The sequence below is a fragment of the Synchiropus splendidus genome, chromosome 1 (genome assembly GCF_027744825.2).
Source record: "Synchiropus splendidus isolate RoL2022-P1 chromosome 1, RoL_Sspl_1.0, whole genome shotgun sequence".
NCBI classification, from domain to species: domain Eukaryota; kingdom Metazoa; phylum Chordata; class Actinopteri; order Syngnathiformes; family Callionymidae; genus Synchiropus; species Synchiropus splendidus.
Genome location: NC_071334.1, coordinates 1609608 through 1632731, shown reverse-complemented (window position 1 = coordinate 1632731; position 23124 = coordinate 1609608). Strand labels below are relative to the sequence as shown.

Genomic DNA, 23124 nt, shown 5'->3' with positions numbered 1-23124 from the left:
TTCACTAGAAAGATCTAGACCTTCAGTTGAAACAACTGGTCCTTCAGTAGAAACATCTGTTCCTTCAGTAGAAACATCTAGACCTTCAGTAGAAACATGTAGACCTTCAGTAGAAACATCTGGTCCTTCAGTAGAAACATATAGACCTTCAGTAGAATCATATAGACCTTCAGTAGAAACATCTGGTCCTTCAGTAGAAACAACTGGTCCTTCAGTAGAAACATCTGGTCCTTCAGTAGAAACATCTGGTCCTTCACTAGACAGATCTGGTCCTTCACTAGACAGATCTAGACCTTCAGTAGAAACAACTGGTCCTTCAGTAGAAACATCTGGCCCTTCACTAGAAAGATCTAGACCTTCAGTAGAAACAACTGGTCCTTCAGTAGAGACAAATGGTCCTTCAGTAGAAACATCTGGCCGTTCACTAGAAAGATCTAGACCTTCAGTTGAAACAACTGGTCCTTCAGTAGAAACATCTGTTCCTTCAGTAGAAACATCTAGACCTTCAGTAGAAACATGTAGACCTTCAGTAGAAACATCTGGTCCTTCAGTAGAAACATATAGACCTTCAGTAGAATCATATAGACCTTCAGTAGAAACATCTGGTCCTTCAGTAGAAACAACTGGTCCTTCAGTAGAAACATCTGGTCCTTCAGTAGAAACATCTGGTCCTTCACTAGACAGATCTAGACCTTCAGTAGAAACAACTGGTCCTTCAGTAGAGACAAATGGTCCTTCAGTAGAAACATCTGGCCCTTCACTAAAAAGATCTAGACCTTCAGTAGAAACAACTGGTCCTTCAGTAGAAACATCTGGCCCTTCACTAGAAAGATCTAGACCTTCAGTAGAAACAACTGGCCCTTCAGTAGAGACATCCAGACCTTCTGGAGAAAGACAAACATCAGTGTGAACAGCCATCCATCATTCGTAGTGAGCTCAATGTTATCGAGGACCAAATGTCACTGGGCCAGACGAACGTGATGAGGTGACCTCTCCACTCTGACCTGGGAACACGTCAGGAGCCTGAGTTGGAAGTCGTGGAAGAGGGATCAGAATGTGCCGCCGTGATGCCGTTGTCAGTGTTGCTCCTCACCAAAATGGAGCCTAGCTCTCGCTCTCATGAACGTCTTCAAGAATCCTTTAATCCATTCCAGGACTCAATGACTCATGACCTGTTAACCTGTGAGTCACTCCTCGGCCTCTCAGCAGGAAGCTCTCAGAACCAAGCGACCCAGGTCCAGGACCCAATGGGAAGCCGGTCCGCTCGGCTCCAGGGTCCAAACCAGAGCTGGTGAAGGGGGTTACCTGCATGTCCATGTAGCGGAGAGTGTGGGCGTGGCAGGGTGGGGGAGGTGCTGGACGTCACGATCAGACTCTTGCGGTTGCTGCTGCGACAGCTGAGGACACACAAGGAGACTCGGTTCAGACAACAGTCAAAACATGTCACAGACTGCCGACCTTCCTTCATGACTCAGTCTCCCTTCCTGTCAAGGATCGTGAGTGACAAGTCAGCAGGCACAGGGTCAACTTCCTGCCTGTCCCAGAGAATCACTCACACGAGTCAGAGAAGGGACACGTGAATCACTTCAGTCAGGTCAGAGGTCCAGTTGCCCCATCACTTGAATGAGTCTGAACCACTTCCTGCCTAGCAACTCTGACACAGTGACAACAACACGCCCACGAGTCAGACGGGTCCCTCACTACTAGTGAGTCAGACTCACTTCCAGCATTCAGACCTCCAACACTCGCCTGCACTGGTCCACCTCCTGACCAGGAAGTCCAGTCATATGGGGCGAACCTGAAATTACCATCACCGCGAGTCACAAGCAAAAGCAAATCGGGTCACATGGGCCGATTCAGATGTGGGTGGTCCACTTTGGCAACACCACCTCCACAAACCTCGACCCAGTCCCGGACGTCTCCCCGTTTGCTGACGCCAGAGGTCGCCCCAGCAGGGCCAGACCCCTCTTCACTGAGGTATCAAAGTCCGGTGCGATTCCAAGCACATGGTCCCGTCTGGTCTGCTGGCGGTGTCACTGCCGCCGACACGGCAACAGAGCCAGACGCAAACGTCGCGCCACATAAAGGAAGAAATCCAGAAGCAAAGGGGACGTCCACGTATCAAAAGTTCTTTCTTAAAAGCAGCATCGCCCTTTGATCTCTGGTTGAACCCCAATCTCCAGGTTTCTTCTACATTTTGGGGGGGACCAACCCAATTTTTACTATAGGAAATAAAGATATGAGCGGGCGTAACTGGGCCCTGGATCAGGGGTCACATGAGGATCCAGGAAGGAGCTCATCAGGAGGACTCCTTTGATCACTACTCGATGAATGCCACCCAGAGAAGCGGCTCCTTTAGATTGGGCTGTGTCCCACAGCCACTCGGGCTTGGAGAACTGGAGTGACGGTACATGGTCTCAGCGTGTGTCTCCGCTCCGGTGAAACTTAGACCAGCGTGATAGACTTAGCTTAGCTGTGTCTCGTCTCTTCTCTTCTCGTCTCTTAGCATTTCTTATTTTAGCTTAGCACAGCTACATGTGGACGTGTTCGACCTGAGGAAATACTCTGCTTCAGAGCTTAGTGTAATGTAGTGTAGTGTAGTGTAGTGTAGTTTAGCTTAGCTTAGTTTAGTTTAGTTTGGCAATAAAGCAGATTCTAAAGTTCACGCCTCAATTCGAGGGTTGGAACTTCAAGATACATGGGTGACTATCACCGGGTTTCAGTTGGTTCTGGTTCAGGTGAGCCATGTGTTCTGGAGGGTTAGGTTCAGAGGGAGAGGCTGGGGAAAGGGTGATGGCCAGGAGAGGTCCTCACAAGAACAGAGAGACAGACGTGTACGTGCAAGTGTGTGTGTGTTCGCTACCAATACTCACTCACGCCGCTGTGAACAATGCTAATGTGATAACTATTAAGGGGCGACAGTAAATAGCACTAGTTATGGAGATAGCAAAGAAAATGTGTGCTAATGTTGCGTTAACTTCGCTGACTTGTTGATCCACGTGAGTGGAGTTGAGTTAGCGTGTGACACGCCATGTGCAGCTGCTAACCGTCAGCGCTCTCTAGGTTTCTAGCATACGATTGCACCTTAGTGTGTTCACACCTTCTTGTATCCTCGTGTTTGTCTGGCGGCGTGTCATGCGTGGTTGAAATGAAGACTTCCTGCTTCCATGGACGCAGGTTCGTCTCTGTGTTGGAGGACACGCGTGCTTGGCAGAGAGAAGAGTTGCCCGTCCTCAGAGGACGATCGCAGCGCTCGTGTTCACTGGGGACATTGGCCGGTCATCGACAGACCAGGAAGTAGCCTGGACTCACGCCGCGAGGGTGAGAGGCTAGTTCATGGACGTACATTTTTGTTCCGACACATATAGAAATGTTGCTGTAGCGTCATTCTAACTGTTCGTGCTGTATACGCCAGGTAACAGTGGCTATCACCAGCATGGTTGATGCCTGCCATACTGTTTACAGTGTGTCCTCCTTTGGTAACTGGAAGGCGCTGAACTCGGCTGTGACGTCATTCGCAGCTATCCACTTGCAAAGGAACTGGATCACAGCATTAGCGGGTTAAAATAAAGACGAAACACAGGCAAGTTTAGGTTCCGAGTATCTAGAGTATCATCAGAGGGCTGGATTAACTGGAATGTAGCCGAGTCAAGAAGCACGTGTAAACGTGCTGAAGAAACCACTGTCACACAAGCTTGTTTAGCTACAGATGCTAATGACGTTAACTCGCTAAGGAGTCGTAATCAAACAAACAGATCGACTGGAAACGAAAACAAAAGCAGACAGAGCAAAGGTTGCTTTGATGGTGAGTTCCTATCGTCTTACACAGCTAGTGCGGTTAGCATTAGCAGGTAAGAACAAGGCAGATTCATCAAAATTATTATAGCGCAATTTTAGCAGATGAAGAAGGTCAGTTCAACAAAGGATTCACGTAAAGTCAAGTCTAGAATGACATACCTTGATGGTTGAAATGCTAAAATTGCTATGAGGAGGTAGCATCGCTAAGGTGCTCGTACAATCGAAGTGTTTAGTGTAGTGTTTACAAAAGATAAAAAGTTAAAAATGCTAATGTAAAAAATGAATCATCCAAGATAAACAGTATGTTGACCAGCTAAAGGAGCTAAGGTTGCGGTCAGGGAGGCGGAAGTGTGGTGGGGGGCGCTCGTGAGCGTTGACGATGCAAGACGTGTTTTAGAGTGCCTCTCTGGGAATCATTTTTCCGAGGATGGCTAGCTCACGCGCCAAGAGTGAGTCAAGCAAGAATACCCGTGCCAGGCCGCAGACATCCTCGGAGCCAGAGTCGCCAGAGCAGTCGCCAGCTATTGAGGCTATGCTACTTAGCATAAAGGTGATGATGGATGAGATGCGCGCGGATATAATGTAGCTATAATCTCGGAGACCGTCAAGAAGGAGGTGAAAGCTGCTCTGGAAACCTTCGAGGCGAAGATGAAGTCACAGAGGGAAACTTTATTGGAGCGAGAAACGTCAGCCAATGAACACGGTGACAAGATGGCAAGTCTCGAAGCCACCATCGCGAGGCTGACTTCAACTGTGGATACCTTGGAGAAGCAGTGTGAGAAGTGGAAGCTCACTCGCGCCGTAATAACTTCCGAGTAATCGGTTTACCGGAAGGTTCGGAGGGCGGCCGCCCGACGGAATTCATGGCAAAACGTCGAAAGAGTTGCTTCAACTGGATGTAGAGCCGATTTTGGACACGGCGCATGGCGCACTACGTGCGAAGCCGAAGGAGGGAGAACCGCCACGACCCGTGATCACCAGAGTGAACCAATAGCAGATGAGGAATCGTATTCTCCGTAGCGCAGCGGGGAAACCTCCGATGACATTTAACGGAAAAACAATCTCTATCTTCCCGGACTTCACCGCTGCAGTGGCGAAAAAGCGCGCGCCGTTTGGACCGGTGAAGCGGCAGCTTCGACGATGCACTAATGTCAGATTTGGTATCCGCTCCCCGGCGACTCTACTCATCACTCCGCAAAACGGCCGCACGAGGAGCTTTGTTGAACCGGAACAGACCACGGACTTTGTTCGGAACACTTTGCAAACACCAGTGGTTTCAGTGGTTTAGAATTCTAATAGGACAGCTTTATAATTGAAAAATAACTTGGTGAGTGTGTATGGACCAAATTGGGATGATGAACCTTGCTTCAAAAAGTTAGTTTCTATGTTGCTTGAGTTATGGACAGGACATCTTATAATGGGAGGTGATTTTAACTGCTGGCTAAACCCAACCTTAGATCGTTCTCTACCACTTTCAGCTCGCTATCGAGGTCGGCTAAAGTTCTCAAACAATTGATGGAAGAGTTTAATACTGGAGGCGGACACCTTATCCATCTAGTAAAGAGTACTCTTTTTTCTCTCATGTCCACCATACTTTCACACAAATAGATTTTTTTTTAGTGGACAAAAGACTTTTGCACGCAATATCGGATTGCCATTATGATGCATCATTCTTTCAGATCACGCATCCACCTCAATGAATTTTCTAAAATATTCCATCGCTCGTCCGATTTGGCGACTGGATGCATCATTGCTACTAGAGGACGTCGATGTAATTTCTCAGCGTCTAGGTGACTTGACAGAAACCAACAAAACCCCAGACACGTCACCTTCTCTGTTGCGGGAGACTTTATCCCAGGTGAGATCATATCCTACGTTTCCCACAGGAACAAAAAGTGTAAAGTAAAACTGACACAGTTAGCAGATAAAATAGCAAGATGACATCAAGAGTATGCAATATCCCAATCACCAGACACGAATGTTATTGCAGGCAGAGTACCATGTTATTATGACGAAGTATACCACAGAGCAGCTGCTGCGTACGAGGTCGAAGAACAAGCTGAGAGAAAGATCTCAATGCAGAAAAGGCATTTGACAGAGTTGCGTGGCAGGATTGATTTTTACAACACCTTATCTCTCCTGGGTCAGATTACTATATTCATCACCACAGGCTACAGTGGAGACTAATGGAATAAGCCGTTCCGCCAGACAGGGATGTCCATTACTGTTCTTCAAATACCGCCGTTCATCCTGCAGTCCTTGGTCGAACACGAAGAGGAGTGGAGGAGAAAGTTTCATTATATGCAGATGACTTGCTTTTGTTGGTCTCTAACCCTTTGCAGTCCACACCTATAATACTCTCAGTCCTCCAGTGAAATTTCCGGCTCCAAATTGAACCTCAGTAAGAGCCAGATTTGACCTATTAATGACATGGCAAAAGGGCATTCACTTGATACATTACCTTTGAAAATAGTAAAGAATGGTTTTGTGTATCTTGGAATACATATCACTACTTCAATGAGTAGTCTCTTGAAAAGAAATTTCCTTTTTCTATTTCATCCAATTAAAATTGACTGTGAAACATAAATGAGCACTTTATCTTCAAATTCGAAGCTTTGTATCCAAATCATTTCCGTGTTTCCCAAATCTCCCAACAGATAGCGATATGATATTGTTTCTGAAACCAGGTATTCCAATTTCAGGTTTATACGCAACAATATACTCAATTCAAAATGACTCCACACACTTCAAAACGATATGGGAGACTGATCTAGGTGAACTCATAAGTGATCAATAGGTGCAAGATTTGGGTGAATTCAGTGCAAAGTACTGCACTGTTGTCACTATACAAAAGCACGTCTGTCAAAAATGCTCCACATCATGTGACCGATGCCAACAATCCCCTGCCAATTACATCCTTATGATGTGGCTTTGCCCAGCACTGAATACAGACTGGTCTGAAATCTTCAAACCATTGTCTTTGACTTCTGACAAGAGACTCACCCCAAATCCTTTCACCGCTTTGTTTGGTGTCACCAGATGACTAAACCTAGCATCAAAGAAAAAAGATGCCGTAGCATTTGCAACGTTAGTGGCCAGAAGAAGAATGTTGCTGGACTGGAAATGTTCATCCCCACCGTGGATCAATGATGTCTTCTACTTTCTAAAACCTCAGACTTCATCTGGCAGGAATATCCTATACATTTGGAACCCTCACTAACATACATGAAAGAATCCTCACTAAACTTTGCTGGACTTTGACAAAGGTTAATTTATTTTTGCCCTTGGCCTCATTTTTTGCTTATCTCTGCTTTGGACTGCTGATTGTCTGACAGTCGTTGTGGTTTGGACCGTTCACTTTCTATGATCGCAATCCTTGCTCCTGGGGTTCTTTTCCTTTCTATCTTTATTTATTTGTTTTTTCTCCTTTTTGTATATGTATGTGACTATGCAGGTGTGTTGTGACTTAGTTCAATTTGGCTTCATGTTTTGTGTCTTTTTTGTCTGAATGTACTTTTGTACATTTGTTATTTTATTTTATTTTATTATTTATTTATTGACTTTTTGACTGCACGTTATTCAAAACACTTTCCTAGTTAGTGGGCTCCCCACTGACCACGGCAATAAATCTGATTCTGATTCTGATTCTGGTATGGAAAAAAACCAATAAATAGAGTTTGAAAACTCTTGAGAAGTGTGGTTACATTGCTACTGCCGCTCAGCGCAGTTTCAGCGGACAGTAAATAATGAAGCTCAAATCAGAGCTAACGTCACAGCCCAGCAGAAGAAGCTAAAAGCGCAGGGTCAAAATATCACCAACATGCAACCAAGAAAACAAGCAACATGCAAATGACGTTCTCTAGTGGTGACTTGGTGAGAACTGACACGCTCACACACACACACGTTTGTATGGCCGTCTCTGTGGGGACATTGTGAGGTTTCTCCTGGCCATCGCCCTTTCCCCAGCCTCTCCCCCTAAACACATGGCTCACCTGAGCCAGGGCTCTGGACCCGACTGAGGCCCAGTTATTTTGAAGTCTTCACCCTCAAATTGAGGTTTGGACCTGTGGGGACCGGCAAAAGGTCTCCACAAAGACACAAGGTCCCCACAGGGATCTAGAGTTGGTCCCTACGAGGCAGCATAAACAAGACACACGCTGAGTTGGGCTCAGAGGACATCCCGAGGGAGGGGTCCTCCACACACGGTAGCGGCAGCACAGGTGTGTTAGCGACACACGCTTACCTCCAGAGGAAGGGGTCCCCCCTGTGGTGCACAGGGGCCGACAGGGGAGCGTCGGCCGAGCAGAGGCAGGGGGAGGGGAGGGAGAGGGTGACGGCGGGGGGCGCGACTACGGAGGGATGGAAGGACGCGGGGGACAGCAGGTGCTGCAGGAGACTGCTGTTGCCGTGACAACGCAGCTGAGCGGGAGTCCAGATTCTGCCAACACAGGGAGCAGACGCCATAAGATTATGACCGCCTGTCGAGCACCCGTTCTAAAGTGCAGCTTCAGTAGCCGTCACTCTTGTTGAGCTTTTTCATTTCTGTTCGTGGAGAGAAACAAAAATCCAGTTTGCATTTCACTCACTTCCTGGCTTGGACTCTAAAAGCGTTTTCGCCATCTGTAGCCAATATTAACAACATGAACTTGAATTCATTTGAAAATGTCCTCTTGCATTTTCTCAACTATTTTTGGTCATGTTATTGTCTGCTCATGATGTTTTATCTGATGTTTATGTTTTGCTGTATTAAATCCATCAGCTCGCACTCAGAGTCTGGATGACAAAGCTCCTCTAAACCATGTCGATGCGGATGTCAAATTCGTGCCGAGCGAGCAGAACTCAACGTCACGGTGCCAAACCAAGCCATTCATCTTTAGTTACTCTCTGCGTGTGTGCGCCAGTGCTTCCTTCGTGACTCAGAGTCCAGTTTCAGTGCGTGTGTCACCAAGTCGGGCTCCACTCAGCATGCCTGACCTCTGACCTTTGCACTGCGCCCTGTCATCGGCACGTACATCAGCGCCTCAAAGTGGGGCGTCGATGAGGACGTCCAAATGATGGGCCACAATCTCACTTCACCCTCCACCAACCTGGTGACTTCACACGGTATATTGAGGTTGACTTCACATTATTTTGTACTTCACCTCCGTCGTCACGCCATTTTCAGCCTGACATTGCTGTTGCTCTCTTAAAAACTCCACAGACTCGAGGGTTTTTATTCCTCATTAAATTTGATGTTATTTGGTGCATCCACACGTATTTAATTCGCGCGCGTGCTAACGCAACAAGCTGAAGATCTAGGGGTCCGTTGCATTTTTTTACATAAATAAAACCCTTTTTTGATGCCTGTGGTATCAACAATGGTATCCAGCCTCAATTATCAATCGACAAGTATGGTAACTCCACAGTAACAACGCTGCCTACTTCACCAGCAGAACAGCACTAAAATAAACATTTACTTCACGACGCTGTAAAAGCCACACGGCGCCTTCATTTCCTCCATACTTGCATGTTACCACTAGCAGGTTTCCACGAAGCTTACGGAGCAGTACCACCTGAAACCATGGGGGGCAGTGTTGCTGTTCCTACCCGATACGTTGCTGCAACGAGACAGGAAGAAGACATAACAATAGCGGCAATTGCCCGTCCTCTCGTGGCGATACATTTACCGGCCTCAGCCACCAGCGCCTCCTACAACGCTGCCTCCGTTTGTTCTTTTGTGCAACCTAAATCAATACTGTCCTACAGTCACCGTGTTGGTTTGGGAGTTTGTTGTTGTCATGAAAGTTTGACTCTGGGCTGCTCCCCCTGCGGGATATATTGGTGAACAGCAACATAAAGAAGCATGTGCTGAGTGACGGGAACATGGTTTGCAAAGACGGGTACATTTTCGTACGTCACGAGATCTAAAAAGGCTTTTACCGTTACGACAGTTGAGATGGCCGTGCTACTAACTTCACGACGTGTATCAAGGTGTCCACCGCCGAGCTTCTCGCACAGGTTTGTACAAAACTCCAGCACTTAAAAGGCTGTTCTCGTTGTCGATGACAAGCTAGCTTGGCTAACAGAAGCCTTCCAATCACATCCAGAAAAAACGGCGGTAACATTTTTACACTAGCTCAGGGACTAACTCCGTCACATCAAAGGAGCGTTGACTCGCTTTGCAACAGCCACATGCGAGTTTGACACTCTGCTGGCATCTAAAGGGGCTTCAGTGGAGACTGATCCCTGGATCCTGGGACAGGTCCATCAGAAACTGTTCTGCCTTTGCTCCAGTTTCGCACCCAAAAGTTGTTGTTTACCGACCCCAGAGGAGCAAACACGCGACCCTCACAGGGCCCGTGGTTTCTGGCCCTTCTGAAGTCGCGGCCTCATTTGACGGCAGAAAGACGAGCACGGCAGATCAGATGGAACACGCTCTGATCTCTCCTCAGTTAAGGTTGAGTGGCGGCGGCGCACAAGGATCTGGAGACTCGATGTTGGGTGGGAGAACAGGAAGGTTTCAGAGCTCGCTCTTACTGGAGTCGAAGGTGCGGCACGCCGGCTTTCTCCTTCCTCCTCTTCATCTCAGGTCCCGGCACAAAAGGTTCAGATCTAATCCGCCATAATCCAGTAATCTGCACCAGATTATCCGCAAATCAAATCCGGGAGCCAAGACACTGCTGGCTAGTTGTGCTGGAACTGAAAGACTGACCAGTGTGTGTGTGTGTGTGTGTGTGAGAGAGTGTGAGTGTGTGTGTGACGTCAGCACCTGCTCTTATCGCCACACACACACAGCTATGTGAGGTATCTGGCCTGTGGTCCTCCAGCAGCGAGCACGGGCCTGCTGAGTCACACACGGCTCCCAAACACGCACGCACGCACGCACGACCCAACAGGCTATTTAGAGAAACACACTCACGTCCCGGACAATGTGCTTCCCTTGTCTTGGCCAGTAATCCACAACAGGTGAGAGCGAACTCCAGCCAATCCAGCGAGGCCCGGAGGGGGGAGTCCAGCCGGCCTGATCCCAGGAGGAGAGCTGCCACCCCGGGCAAGCTCGCCGGGTAATCCCCCCCGATCTTCCTGGAAGTGTCCGGTCAGTCGTGGAGGAGGGGCGACTCCACATGGAAGAAGGGGTGCAGTGGCACCTTTGCTACGTGAGCGCCCTTTCGATAACAAGCCAGAGAGTTGAGAGGGACATTCTCACGGTGGAGACCGAGGCTGATGTGCACAAGCTAACAACCACGTCTGGAAACTTTGACACCAGAGTTGGACGAGCCATCTGGGTCAAGACGGTGCGGACTGACGACTAGACTCGTAAGTCCGGAATGTTGGGGTGAAAGCAGGTCAGGGGGAGCCTGAGCAGACTTGGTCATCACGGTTCCATTCTGGAGCTCCAGAACGACTCCAGAGGTGGAGTGGTCCAGGAGCTGTGGGACACAAGCCACCCCGAAACACGACACGCAGCAGACGAGGAGGACCAACACACACATGCGCATCAAAAGACGGCTCATATTGTGGCAACAAGAAGACGACACATCACACCAACCAGTCAGGCAACAGTTGTGAAGACCATTCCAGTCATCTTCAACACACCAGTCGCCGGTGGGAACACCAGGTCACTTAAACTGACACTCCAACGCTAGTTTCTCACACACACGCACGCACACACAAGCGGACTCGTCCCTCGTAACACACAAAAACGCTAAGGAACTGCTCACCAAGTTTGACGGACAGGTGGTGAACCACTGCAGTCACACAATCCATCACACACACACATATACACAAGGACACACACGCTGATATAAATAGGATTGAGCCGCTAAAGATGGCTGCTCAGCTGTCTCTCACAAACACGCACGCGCACGCACGCACGCACGCACGCACACTAACACACACGACATGGTGAGGTTTCTCATTTCCATCACCCTCGCCCCTTACACTTGTCCCTCCAAAACACATGGCTCAGCTCAACCAGGAGTCTGGACCAGACTGGAGTCAGTCATGAAGACCCAGTTATTTTGAAGTCTTCATCCTCAAATTGAGGTTTGGACCTGTGGGGACCAGCAAATGGTCCAAATGAAAAGATAAGGTCCCCACGAGGATAGTGTGTTGTCAAGAATCGGTCCCCACGAGGCAGTATAAACAAGCCCACACAGACGGACGGACAGACGGACAGACAGACAGGAAGTCCCCTGATCTGACAGGAGAAGGTTCAGCAGCAGACCAGGGACCAGAGCCTCCGTGACTCCCATGGCTGAAGCACGACACAAACAGCAGCACAGAACAAAGAGGATGAGGGGAACTTACAAGCTGCCGCGCCTGGGAAGACTCAGCTCCTTCTGCAAGACAGAGAACACAACATGAGTCGGGCTGCAGTCTCCCGCTGGGCCAGCAGGAGGCGCGCTCACACAGGAAACCCGACTGAGCTCCAGAGTGTGGGTGTGTGCGAGGGATCATGAGTGTTGACACCTTCCTAGCTAGCTACTCGCGGGTTTCCTCAGTGTCTGTCTCTCTCCTTTGCTTTTCTTCCTTCATTCATGCGTCGCCTGTCAATCACCGAGAAACCAAACACACTCCACCAGGCATGACTCGTGCAGCGACTCGAACCCGCAGGCCGAGACACAAGCCTCAATAACATGACCGCAGTGAGTGAAAACTCATTTAATGTGAAGTTCCCTGGGTCTGATCCTGAAGTGGCTTCAATATGTACTGCAAACGTGTTCACTTATTCACTGAACAACACACCTGGGGATGTAAATCATAGAGAGAGAGAGAGAGAGAGGGAGAGAAGGAGAGAGAGAGAGAGAGAGGCAGAGAGCGAGGGAGAGAGAGACAGAGAGAAGGAGGGAGAGAGAGAGAGAAGGAGGGAGAGAGAGGGAGAGAGACAGAGAGAGAGGGAGAGAGAGAGAGAGAGAGGGAGAGAGAGAGAGGCAGAGAGAGAGAGAGACAGAGAGAGAGAGGGAGAGAGAGAGAAGGAAGGAGAGAGAGAGACAGAGAGAGAGAGGGAGAGAGAGAGAGAGAGAGAGGGAGAGAGAGAGAGGCAGAGAGAGAGAGAGACAGAGAGAGAGAGGGAGAGAGAGAGAAGGAAGGAGAGAGAGAGACAGAGAGAGAGAGGGAGAGAGAGAGAGACAGAGAGAGAAGGAAGGAGAGAGAGAGAGGGAGAGAGAGAGAGAGAAGGAGGGAGAGAGAGAGGAGGGAGAGAGAGAGGGAGAGAGACAGAGAGAGAGAGAGAGGGAGAGAGAGAGAGACAGAGAGAGACAGAGAGAGAGAGAGAGACAGAGAGACAGAGACAGAGATATAAGATAAAGAGTTTGGAAAGTCAGCTCACGCTCATGATCATATTTAAAAGGTGAATATCTTTTAAATGATAGCAGGAATTTGGGTGTAGAAAATGTAGGACTGTGAATGTAGAATGTGAAAGTATACACAGAAGGAAGAACATCTCATTTCGTAAGTGCTAAATAGCTCAAGCTAACAAAGATAAATGCTAGCAGAAAAGTCGGAGGAATCAAAAGCACCAGGAAGGAACCTCAAGGTTGGTATCCAGAGGCTGGCAGGGAGGGGGGCGACACCATGCTTGCCAACGAGTCACTCAACAGCTCAGCAGGGAGGTGCACGCCAGCAGGTCCCCTGTCACCATGACCCGACAGCGTTTTGCCTCCAGGGTTCAGGTAGGAACCGTGCCACCCGGACTGACGGCGCCCCACTGCAGGTGACGGCGACTCGGACTGACAGACGAGGTCCTTGCTCAGACACGCCGCTCTTATTCTGTCAGTGCGACCCGACGATGGGACGGTGACAAGAGGGAGCCGGGATCAACAACCGTGAGGTGCGGGGGTTTCTGAGGCACAACCTCATGGCGAGGTCGGGCAGCCAAGTCAGCCAGGACTCGGACAGTTTGTCAGAGCGGAGACGCTGATCCAAGCCAGCTGCTCCAGTATTTCACCAGACCCTTCAGAGAAGAGTGGGCGGGGCCTACACTGGGAGTGCCCAGCCCGCACGGGCAGGAGCTTTGTAACGGCACCCCTCCAGTCTGTCCTCTCCATCCTGCACCCTGCACCTCCGCTCATCACTCCGCCAAGCCACCAGGCTCAGGGAACAAATCAGAGCTCAAAACTCCACCAGGTTCTCGCAGAGCCCACCTGAACTGCTCACTGACCCTAGTGTCCGGCAGATCACTTCCAGTTCAGGCTCTGAGCAGCCGTCTGGTCTCTCTCTCTCATCCATACCCACAGTGCATATCTCCTACCTGGCTGAGCGTCAACTTCAACCCGAGCCAGCCACCCGAGCGCCTGCGAGCCAAACACTCCCGCCGTGGGTCCACATCCGCCGGCAGACACGCCATGGCCACCACGACCAACCTAGAGGTCTTTCTTTCCCCGGATTCGGTGAAATCCCGATTTGCTCTCGCTCATGCCGACTCCAGGTCATCAGTCCACCTCGCTTTCCAACGGCAGCCGAAAACAAGACTAGTCGGAGCTGGTCGAGCGAGAAGGTGTTTCCGTAATCCCGGTCGGATTAGCCATTCCGCCACACATGTGGATTTACATGGCTAATGAGCAGCTGGCTGCACTTTTGACAGTCACTCCTTCACGCAGGACTCCAGACTTGGAGGAGCAGCCGCCGCAACAGGGCTTCTGAGAAGTTCTCCACTCTGTTTCTGTGCCAGCAGGTGCAATCCTTCACTCTCCACCAGGGATCTGCTCGACAGGTCACTCGTCGCACAGAGAACAATCCCATTTATTTGGACATTTTTGGATCTCTGGATCCGTCTCTCCTCTGGGAGGAACAGAGGTTGGACGACTGACGGAGTCCATGCACGGAAAACAAACTTCCAGAGATCCCGTTGTGGGGCTTTGGCTTCTGGCTCAGCCAACCCCTCCAGCTGGGGAACGCCTCATCTCTCCGACCAGGCTGGGGCAGTCCAGAACCACCACCTGGGAATCGGAGGAGCTAATTCTAGAAAGAGATCCTGCCGACACCAACGTGACCTGCCTGCAGGGCCTCAGAGATGGGGGTTCGACCCTCACTGGGTCGGACCTGATGACTACTCCTAGCGTCATCACACTGGTTCCGCCCGGTAATTTTGCCGAACACAATCAACATTCACCGACCCACAAGCTCGGCCGACATGTTTGTTTACCGGCGTAATCTGGCAGTTCTCCACATCTGGCCAGTCGCCACGCTCGCGGCCTGGAAGCGCTGTGGTTGGTGGGATGTCTGACGCTGGGAACGGAGGAAACAGCAGGTAAGATCCACACTGGCAGGAAGCTCCTCCCCCTGCTCCCTAGCTCACAGCAAAACAGCTGAACAGGGATGAAGCTTCAGGTGGTTCTATGTATTTATTTGGTTTGAATGAATGCACGTCCAACGTTGTGATGGAAAAAAATCATGGTAAAATTATGTCTTCTCTCAATGAATCAGGGTCAGCTGTGTCAAACAGCTGCCCAGGAGACTCCTGCATCTGAAGGTGTTACCGTGGCAACAGCTCATCTCTGTTACGTTTCTTATTTGACTCAGATGTTTGTTTTTAGAAAAAAAAACCTCATTTTGAACAAATAGATGTTTACATCTTGTTTTTTACAAAGCAAGTCAGTCGCTGACCTGGTGTGACTGGAGGGTTAAGGGCCGGGGGCGGGGCTTTGGGCGCCCAGTTTCACCGAGTCCATAAGAAAAACTAGAAGAGCCATCGCACAGTATCATGCGAGCCAACGTCGTTTCTACAGCGGACTTGGATCATTGCGCTGCCACCTTGAGGCCCGGAGATCTGACTCAGCCCCACTTTTGCTTCAAGATTTCAACCTTTTCTGCTGACTCACGTGCTCCACTGCAAGAAACAAAACGGAGCAGAAGAGAAGTCAAGTCAGGATGGTGGTTATTTCCGAGGCCCGGCAGCGGCATCAATATTTGACGAAGGCCCGGAGCGAGGGCGGCGAGATCAGTCGAGCATGTCTGAGCTCTCCACCATCAGCTCCTGCCAACACGTCGCCCCCTTCAGGCAGATCGACAGCCAGAAGATGAAGGCCAGCGCAGAGGAGGGGAAGGACCTGGAGCACTCACTCTTCCCGCCACATCGGTGAAGTGTGAGGCGACATCCCAGAGATGAGGAGTGAGTGCAAATGAGTTGACTCCTGACATAATCTGCGGTCAGGATGATGTCCAGTCTGGATTAAACACACCCACTGGCATCACACTTCAGCGACAGTACTCTCAGTCTTAATCCAACCCATTTAAGACTCAAGATCACTGAGCGAAAGACAGGTAACAGAAGTGTATCCAGAATTTGTGGTTCTAATCTGGGTGAAATCTTGACCAACTCCCCCGACAGTAAGGTTCTATGTCAGACGCCTATGCAGTCTGGATGAACCCGACACGCTGACGTAGCAGCACCACACGCCACTGATTCCAATCCTAAAGATGCCAATCCTCAATTGGCTCAACACACGATTCTGCAGAGACTTCTCCTAATCTGGATTAATCTCACACTCCGCTGACACTGCTCCTAATCTGATTTCAGAGCAGTTCATTCAACTCAGAGTAAGAATGCTGTGAGAGGAGCATCAGATTACGGAGCAGCATCAGAACTCACTTTCTGGACGTGTTCCGGACGAGATCTTGGGAGAGCACACACCATACACGGTTTCATCTGTTCAAGTTGCCAATCGTTCAGCTCCCATCCACTGTTTTTCCCGACCAGCTTAATCCATAAACACCTCAAACGCTGGAGCTCCAGCATGAAAGTGTGAGATGTAGGTATCGTTGAACTTCAATCCTGCTGCAGTCTGGGGCCGGTGCAGGGCCTCAGGTAGGATTTGCAGCAGCAAAGTTGAAGACAGAGTCAACATACTCTCTGTTGTTTGTTTGTCAACGACCAGGTTATGAGTCTCCTGCTTCTGTGTCAGCCTCTGTGTCACCTGCACGAGGTCAAGAATCAGGGTCTTGTCCTGCTTCCAGATCTGCTCCCTGCCGCATGGACGTGGACGAGCAATCTCACCTAGTGCGGTTCTGTGCAGCGCGGAGCTCGACTCAGGCAACAGCTCGCTCAGCCATCTTAGCCCAGCTACTGGCTACATGCTAGCTTAGCCCAGCTACTGGCTACATGCTAGCTTAGCCCAGCTACTGGCTACATGCTAGCTTAGCCCAGCTACTGGCTACATGCTAGATGAGCCCAGCTACTGGCTACATGCTAGCTTAGCCCAGCTACTGGCTACATGCTAGCTTAGCCCAGCTACAGGCTACATGCTAGCTTAGTCCAGCTACTGGCTACATGCTAGCTGCATGATCCAGGTCCTGGAGTCCCACGAAGAGACATTTCAGTTTCTCTCCAGCTGTTTGCATACATTTGAAAAGTCTCCCGGGCTGTCATGTGACCGCACTCACCGTGATGTCACGACAGAAACCAACCCCCCGCTGACTCGAGCCGAGGATCTGAAGACCTTCCCTTCTAGTTAAACTCAACAAGGAGCCAGTCATTGGTGCGAGACGTTCAGCACATGACAACACAACACGTTTTGATGCTGTAAGAACACAACACCAAAACGTCAGTATCCAGTAGACGCACGAGTCACAGCAACACACGGTGGACACCCTCATGGTCATGTGACCGTCAAGACTTCACGTAACACAATACAGCCATTCACAGCGCACACACCAGTCAAGAATGAGACGGTTCGGACACGACAGTCCATCACAGCCAAGGTGGTTCACAAAAGCATCAGTCCAGACTGGAACAACCATCAACACCACTGACCGGAGAATGAGCCTTCAACATGCAGCTCTACACCGCTGCCGTCCAAAGTCACGGCAAAAGAGGCGGCAGTCTAGAAAGCCGGTCCCACGAGGTCAAAATCCAGAAAACCAAAACCAACGCCCAGACACCTGGCCGTGAGACACGGAGGAAGAAAGACGGGCAGGTTTTTGACAATGCTGTTCGGACCTCCATCCTCTTCAGAACTTACCTGAAGACCTCGGCGCCGCAGGATGCTGGAGTCGTCCATGATTCACCCAAAACTTTGATCAGGCTCTGGTTCTTCCTTCCCGGGTCAGAGAGGCGATGGGATCGGGCTCAAACACAGGTCCCTAACAGATGCCTGGCATCCAAGAGTCAGTCCAGTGAGTGTGGGGATCTTCAGTGGATCATCTCAAACCTCCTTCCATCTCTCCCTCCCTGGCCTCCATCTCTTCATCTCTCCACTTCCAACAGCTTCTCACCTTCTTCACATGTACCCGCCTCCTACCCTGAAGTGCCAGTCCAGCAGGTTTAGTAGGGTCGGAGAAGCTCCATTATTCATGAGCTCAAGCCAGTAATGAAGACAGCGAGGCCTCCAGCGTCCATGCAGGACTTACTCACTGAGACACACGTAAGAGAGCCGGGGAGCCTCTGGCTTGGAAGGACCACAGCAGCAGATGTGATGTTCAGGAGAGGGGGCTCCGGAGGACTGGGGACCAAAGCGCAGGAAACACTCTTGATCCGAGTGGAACCAAGAGACGAAGGAGGGGCAGCAGGTGAGGCTGGTTTCCAGGGTGGAAGGTCAGACTGGGCCACGATAGCCGAGCCTTAAAAGACAAGCCGAGACTCGGCTGGTCCACCTGAAGAGAGAGAAGTGCTCATCTCCACAAACGCAGTCGAGAGTTCGTCCAAGGTCATGTGATGGAGGAAGGCGGCGACAGTCGGGCTTGTTCGGGAACCGCTCCAGCAAGGTCACGAAGCTGGGCGCCAGTGAGACGGGTCGAGTCGCAGACCGAGTCCAAGCTTGGCTCAGGAGGCAACGGCAGGTGGCCAGACTCAGAGAGGGGCCTCCCTCCGCTACGGGCACTGTCCGACGCCGGCGGGCACCGGAGGAAGCTCCTAACACGAAGGGAGGCAGGTGGACTCCACCTCTGTGCCAAGCGTGCAGACGACGGTCAGAAGAGAGAAGTTCCCGGCTGCGTCGGAGGACACTCCAGGAGGAATCGCAGCAGAAGCTGAAGGCAGACGCAGCGGATCACGGATGGAGGAGGAAGGTTGAGTCCATCTCGCTGCCAACATCCCCTCACACGCTGCGCTCATCTCTCCATCTCGTCCGCGGTGACGCCCAGTGCAGAGCGAGGAGAGGAACGGCGCTTGTTTTCCTTCTGCCTGCTCTCTATCTCTCTCGCATGTCAGCGCGCTCACATGCTCCCACCGCTCCATTCTTCTTTCATCACCCCCCCGCGCGCTCTCTCGCTCCCTCAGCAGGAAGGAGCGGCCGCGTCCAATCAGAGGAGAGCGTGGGGCAGAGACCCAGCCGAGTGAATGGAGGCGGGCGGAGGCCCCTCCCACCGCCTGCTCTGTTCCTGCCCTCCGCTGAGGGCGTGTTCATGCCTGTTCAGGAGAACAACAGCTCATTCAACAGGACGGAGCCGAGGACCGTCACATCAGGCTTCTTCAGACGAGCCAGGACTCGGACTCGTTTAAATACGCGTTTAAATAAACGGCTAAAACCAAAATCATCTCATTTTGTTTTGTCTGCTTTTGGGCTCCAGATGGTGCATCAGTGGAGGGTATGGGGTCTTATCTCTCAACGCTTCTGAGCGTTAACAGATGTCAGACGAGGTGGCATCTCATGAGGACACCACCTGGAGGCCTCCCTCTGGAGGTGACCCAGGACCAGGTGGAGCCCGGGAGAAGGACCTTTGGTGGGGCCTTTTGAAGCTGCTGCCCGCATATTGATGGATGCATGGATGGATGGATGGATGGATGGATGCATGGATGGACGCATGGGTAGATGGATGGATGGATGCTGAACACTCTTTCCACAGTTTGGCCGACGATGCTGCCACTTTGACTGAACTATGTCTGGTAGATGGTCGCGGAAGGTTGAACTCCACTTCTGAATTCAGACTTCTTATCTTGTGCTCACTTGTCATTGACAGACGGAGCCATGAGGAGCAAACTCAAGAGAGGAAAGTGGACTTCAGATGGAAGGGTCAGAAGAACCCCTCCACGCCTGTAGAGCAAGGACAGAAAAAAACATTTTTCCCTTCCAAGACGACGCGTCTGGTGAGCACGGCCACCAGGCAAGGTGGTCTGGAGGAGTCTGGACTTCATCAAAGCGCTGTCGAGAAATTGAGGGAGACGCGCAGCGTCCTGTGCTTTCAAGCCAAAATTCAATTCCTGCTGGACCCAGAGGGAGATGGAGGCGGAAGATTAAAGGTAGAGATGGCTGCTGCCGCCTACACGGCGCTGGTGAGTCACAGCACTCGACCGTCCGCCGGGATGACATCAGATGGAGCTGCTAATTTGAGGCATTGACAGGTCAACCAGTTAGTGAGGCTGGGATTAACTTCAGTCCTCACTAATCCAGCATGGAGCTCCAAATCAAACCACTGGGATCTGACTTCCGGATCTCACCGTCTCTCACCGAGGGACCCGGTCCGTCTGACGGGACCACAGAACGAAACCAATCACTGAGCTAATTCAAGACCCACAGCTCGGACTGAAACAACTAACACGCACACAGTACAACGGAAGCCAGAGTCCACACACTGGACGGATCCGTGCGGGTCGGTCCAGACGGTGCCGAGACCGAGTCCGGCCACAGCCTCTGTGGTAATGAGAGCAAAGGTCGGAGGGGCCACACGCTGGAATGCGCACACAGCAACCACGGCTTAGTGAGCGACTCAACTCCCTGACTGGGGAAACACAAGCCAACCAGCAACAGAGTCAAGTCAGCGACTGCAGCCGAGTCCGACAGACGCAGTATGTCAGAAACAAGCTGCACACGAGAGTTTCTTCTCTGGTTATTCAACTCACATCCAGAGCTTGTGAGTCCAACAGCAGTACAAACCAAGTTTGTTGGTGACTTACTTAGCAACTGCAGTGTCCACTAGAGGCCTCCCCAGCAGGTGGCCGATGATCCTCTGACTCCCTGACTGAGTGAATCCGACCCACAAGACAATCCTGTGCAGGACTCACTTTAATGGGCAGAGTGTGAGTCGGAATCATGGCTGTTGAGTCCAACACCTCAGAGTGAGTCCAACACCTCCGAGTGAGTCCCAACCGCCCTCCCTCACACTCTTTTGAGAGTTTCTTTGACTCAGAAAAAGAGGCGTCCTTCTACATGTGTAGTGAATGTGGCGTCCACAAGGGCAGGATTTGGAGCAGAGAAGAATCAGCGGCGTGAGGCCCGGCCACTAAGTCCAGTCTCTCAGCCTGTTGACTTCCCACACACACAAACTCAAACCGTGGACACACTTCTGGAAGACTGATACAGGAAGTGAGGTCAGCGCCATGTAGCCTGATGCTAGCTAGCTGACACCAGCCCTGGCCTCTCATGGAGCCAGTCTTTCCTTTATCCTTCTGAATGAGGCGAGTCAAACTACCCAAACCACTTTGACTTGGGGAGTCATCGCACTGCACAAACACTGACTCCAGGGAGTCTCACTCTCACTCGGTGTCCTTGTAAAACCAGCATTTTTCCTTCAAACCCAACAAGAGACAGGTGCAGCAGCATCCAGCAGACACCAGAGCAGAGACACGGCTTCCTGTGGACACTCGCTGATCCGCCAGTCCACGGAAGGGACGGCCATCAGGTTGTGTAACGCAGCAGTGGAGATAAAGCGCCGTTGTCCGCGTGACATCATCGCTCAGTTCTCACGAGTCGCTCAAGCGTTAGCGCAGACTGACCGGCGGCCAGCACGGCGGCCGTCTGGCTCTGGTGTCTGAGGCCACCAGGTTTAGGAGCCAGTGAAGGTCTGAGCTCAGAACCGAGTGTGTCCTTTTGCTGGTCCCCACAAGCTTCAGCCTCATTTTGAGGCTTCAAACTCCAAAATAACTGGGTGATTTCTGGTCCAGAGTCTTGGTTCAGGTGAGCCATGTGTTTAGTCAGGGAGGCTGGGGAAAGGGTGATGGCCAGGAGAGGTCCACACAAGGACAGAGAGACACATGTGTGTGTGTGTGTGTGTGTGTCTGCCTTTTCAACTGCAGTGCCAGACAGCAATAAATAAAACATGGCGATCTGTACTGTCCATTGACACTGAAGAAATAAGGCACAAAAACACACAGAATCAAGAGTGAGATAAACAAAACAAATGGCCAACACACACACACACAAGACACTGAAAGACTCACTTGCACACATGAACTAGCAGCTCTCAGAAAGAGCACTCACACACACTACTGGTCTTTGATCAGGTCGGCGCCCTGTGGCCTCCTCACAGCACGACGAACGCTAACAAGGGAGTGCAGAGGAGCTGACGTGGCGCAGAGGTGAGAGGCAGGAAGTGTGAGAGACACATGCCAGGCGCGAGGAAGGAGCGAGGCATGGAGGCCGCGTGAGCGCACGGTAATGCTGGACATGAGCGCATCGTGGCGGCATCACGAATGAAGAGACGAGTGGTGGCTACATGAGTGATGTGGTGGTTACATGAGTGACGTGTGGTGGTTACATGAGTGATGTGTGGTGGCTACATATGTGGCGTGTTGTGGTTACATGAGTGATGTGGTGGTTACATGAGTGATGTGGTGGTTACATGAGTGATGTGGTGGTTACATGAGTGATGTGTGGTGGTTACATGAGTGATGTGGTGGTTACATGAGTGATGTGGTGGTTACATGAGTGATGTGGTGGTTACATGAGTGATGTGTGGTGGTTCCATGAGTGATGTGGTGGTTACATGAGTGATGTGTGGTGGTTCCATGAGTGATGTGGTGGTTACATGAGTGATGTGTGGTGGTTCCATGAGTGATGTGGTGGTTACATGAGTGATGTGGTGGTTACATGAGTGATGTGTGGTGGTTACATGAGTGATGTGGTGGTTCCATGAGTGATGTGGTGGTTACATGAGTGATGTGGTGGTTACATGAGTGATGTGTGGTGGTTACATGAGTGATGTGGTGGTTACATGAGTGATGTGGTGGTTACATGAGTGATGTGTGGTGGTTACATGAGTGATGTGTGGTGGTTCCATGAGTGATGTGGTGGTTACATGAGTGATGTGGTGGTTACATGAGTGATGTGTGGTGGTTCCATGAGTGATGTGGTGGTTACATGAGTGATGTGGTGGTTACATGAGTGATGTGTGGTGGTTACATGAGTGATGTGGTGGTTACATGAGTGATGTGGTGGTTACATGAGTGATGTGGTGGTTACATGAGTGATGTGTGGTGGTTCCATGAGTGATGTGGTGGTTACATGAGTGATGTGTGGTGGTTCCATGAGTGATGTGGTGGTTACATGAGTGATGTGTGGTGGTTCCATGAGTGATGTGGTGGTTACATGAGTGATGTGGTGGTTACATGAGTGATGTGTGGTGGTTACATGAGTGATGTGGTGGTTCCATGAGTGATGTGGTGGTTACATGAGTGATGTGGTGGTTACATGA

The 23124-nt window shown here is 50.7% G+C and overlaps 1 protein-coding gene across 6 annotated transcripts in view; it reads right to left on the bottom strand.

The window, feature by feature from the left end:
• The window catches only part of mast2 (microtubule associated serine/threonine kinase 2), a 67225-nt gene that overhangs the window by 27296 nt on the left and 16805 nt on the right, over nt 1-23124 (bottom strand). For 5 of the 6 annotated variants that reach the window (XM_053854341.1, XM_053854340.1, XM_053854344.1 and 2 more), the window contains 2 exons: nt 12088-12119; nt 1306-1397 (listed from right to left, as the gene is read on the bottom strand). In XM_053854341.1, coding sequence (XP_053710316.1) covers nt 1306-1397; nt 12088-12119 — 124 coding nt within the window. Of the gene's footprint in view, nt 1-1305; nt 1398-12087; nt 12120-17738; nt 22243-23124 lie in introns of those variants that run through there. The other variant, XM_053854346.1, reaches the window with a different exon arrangement.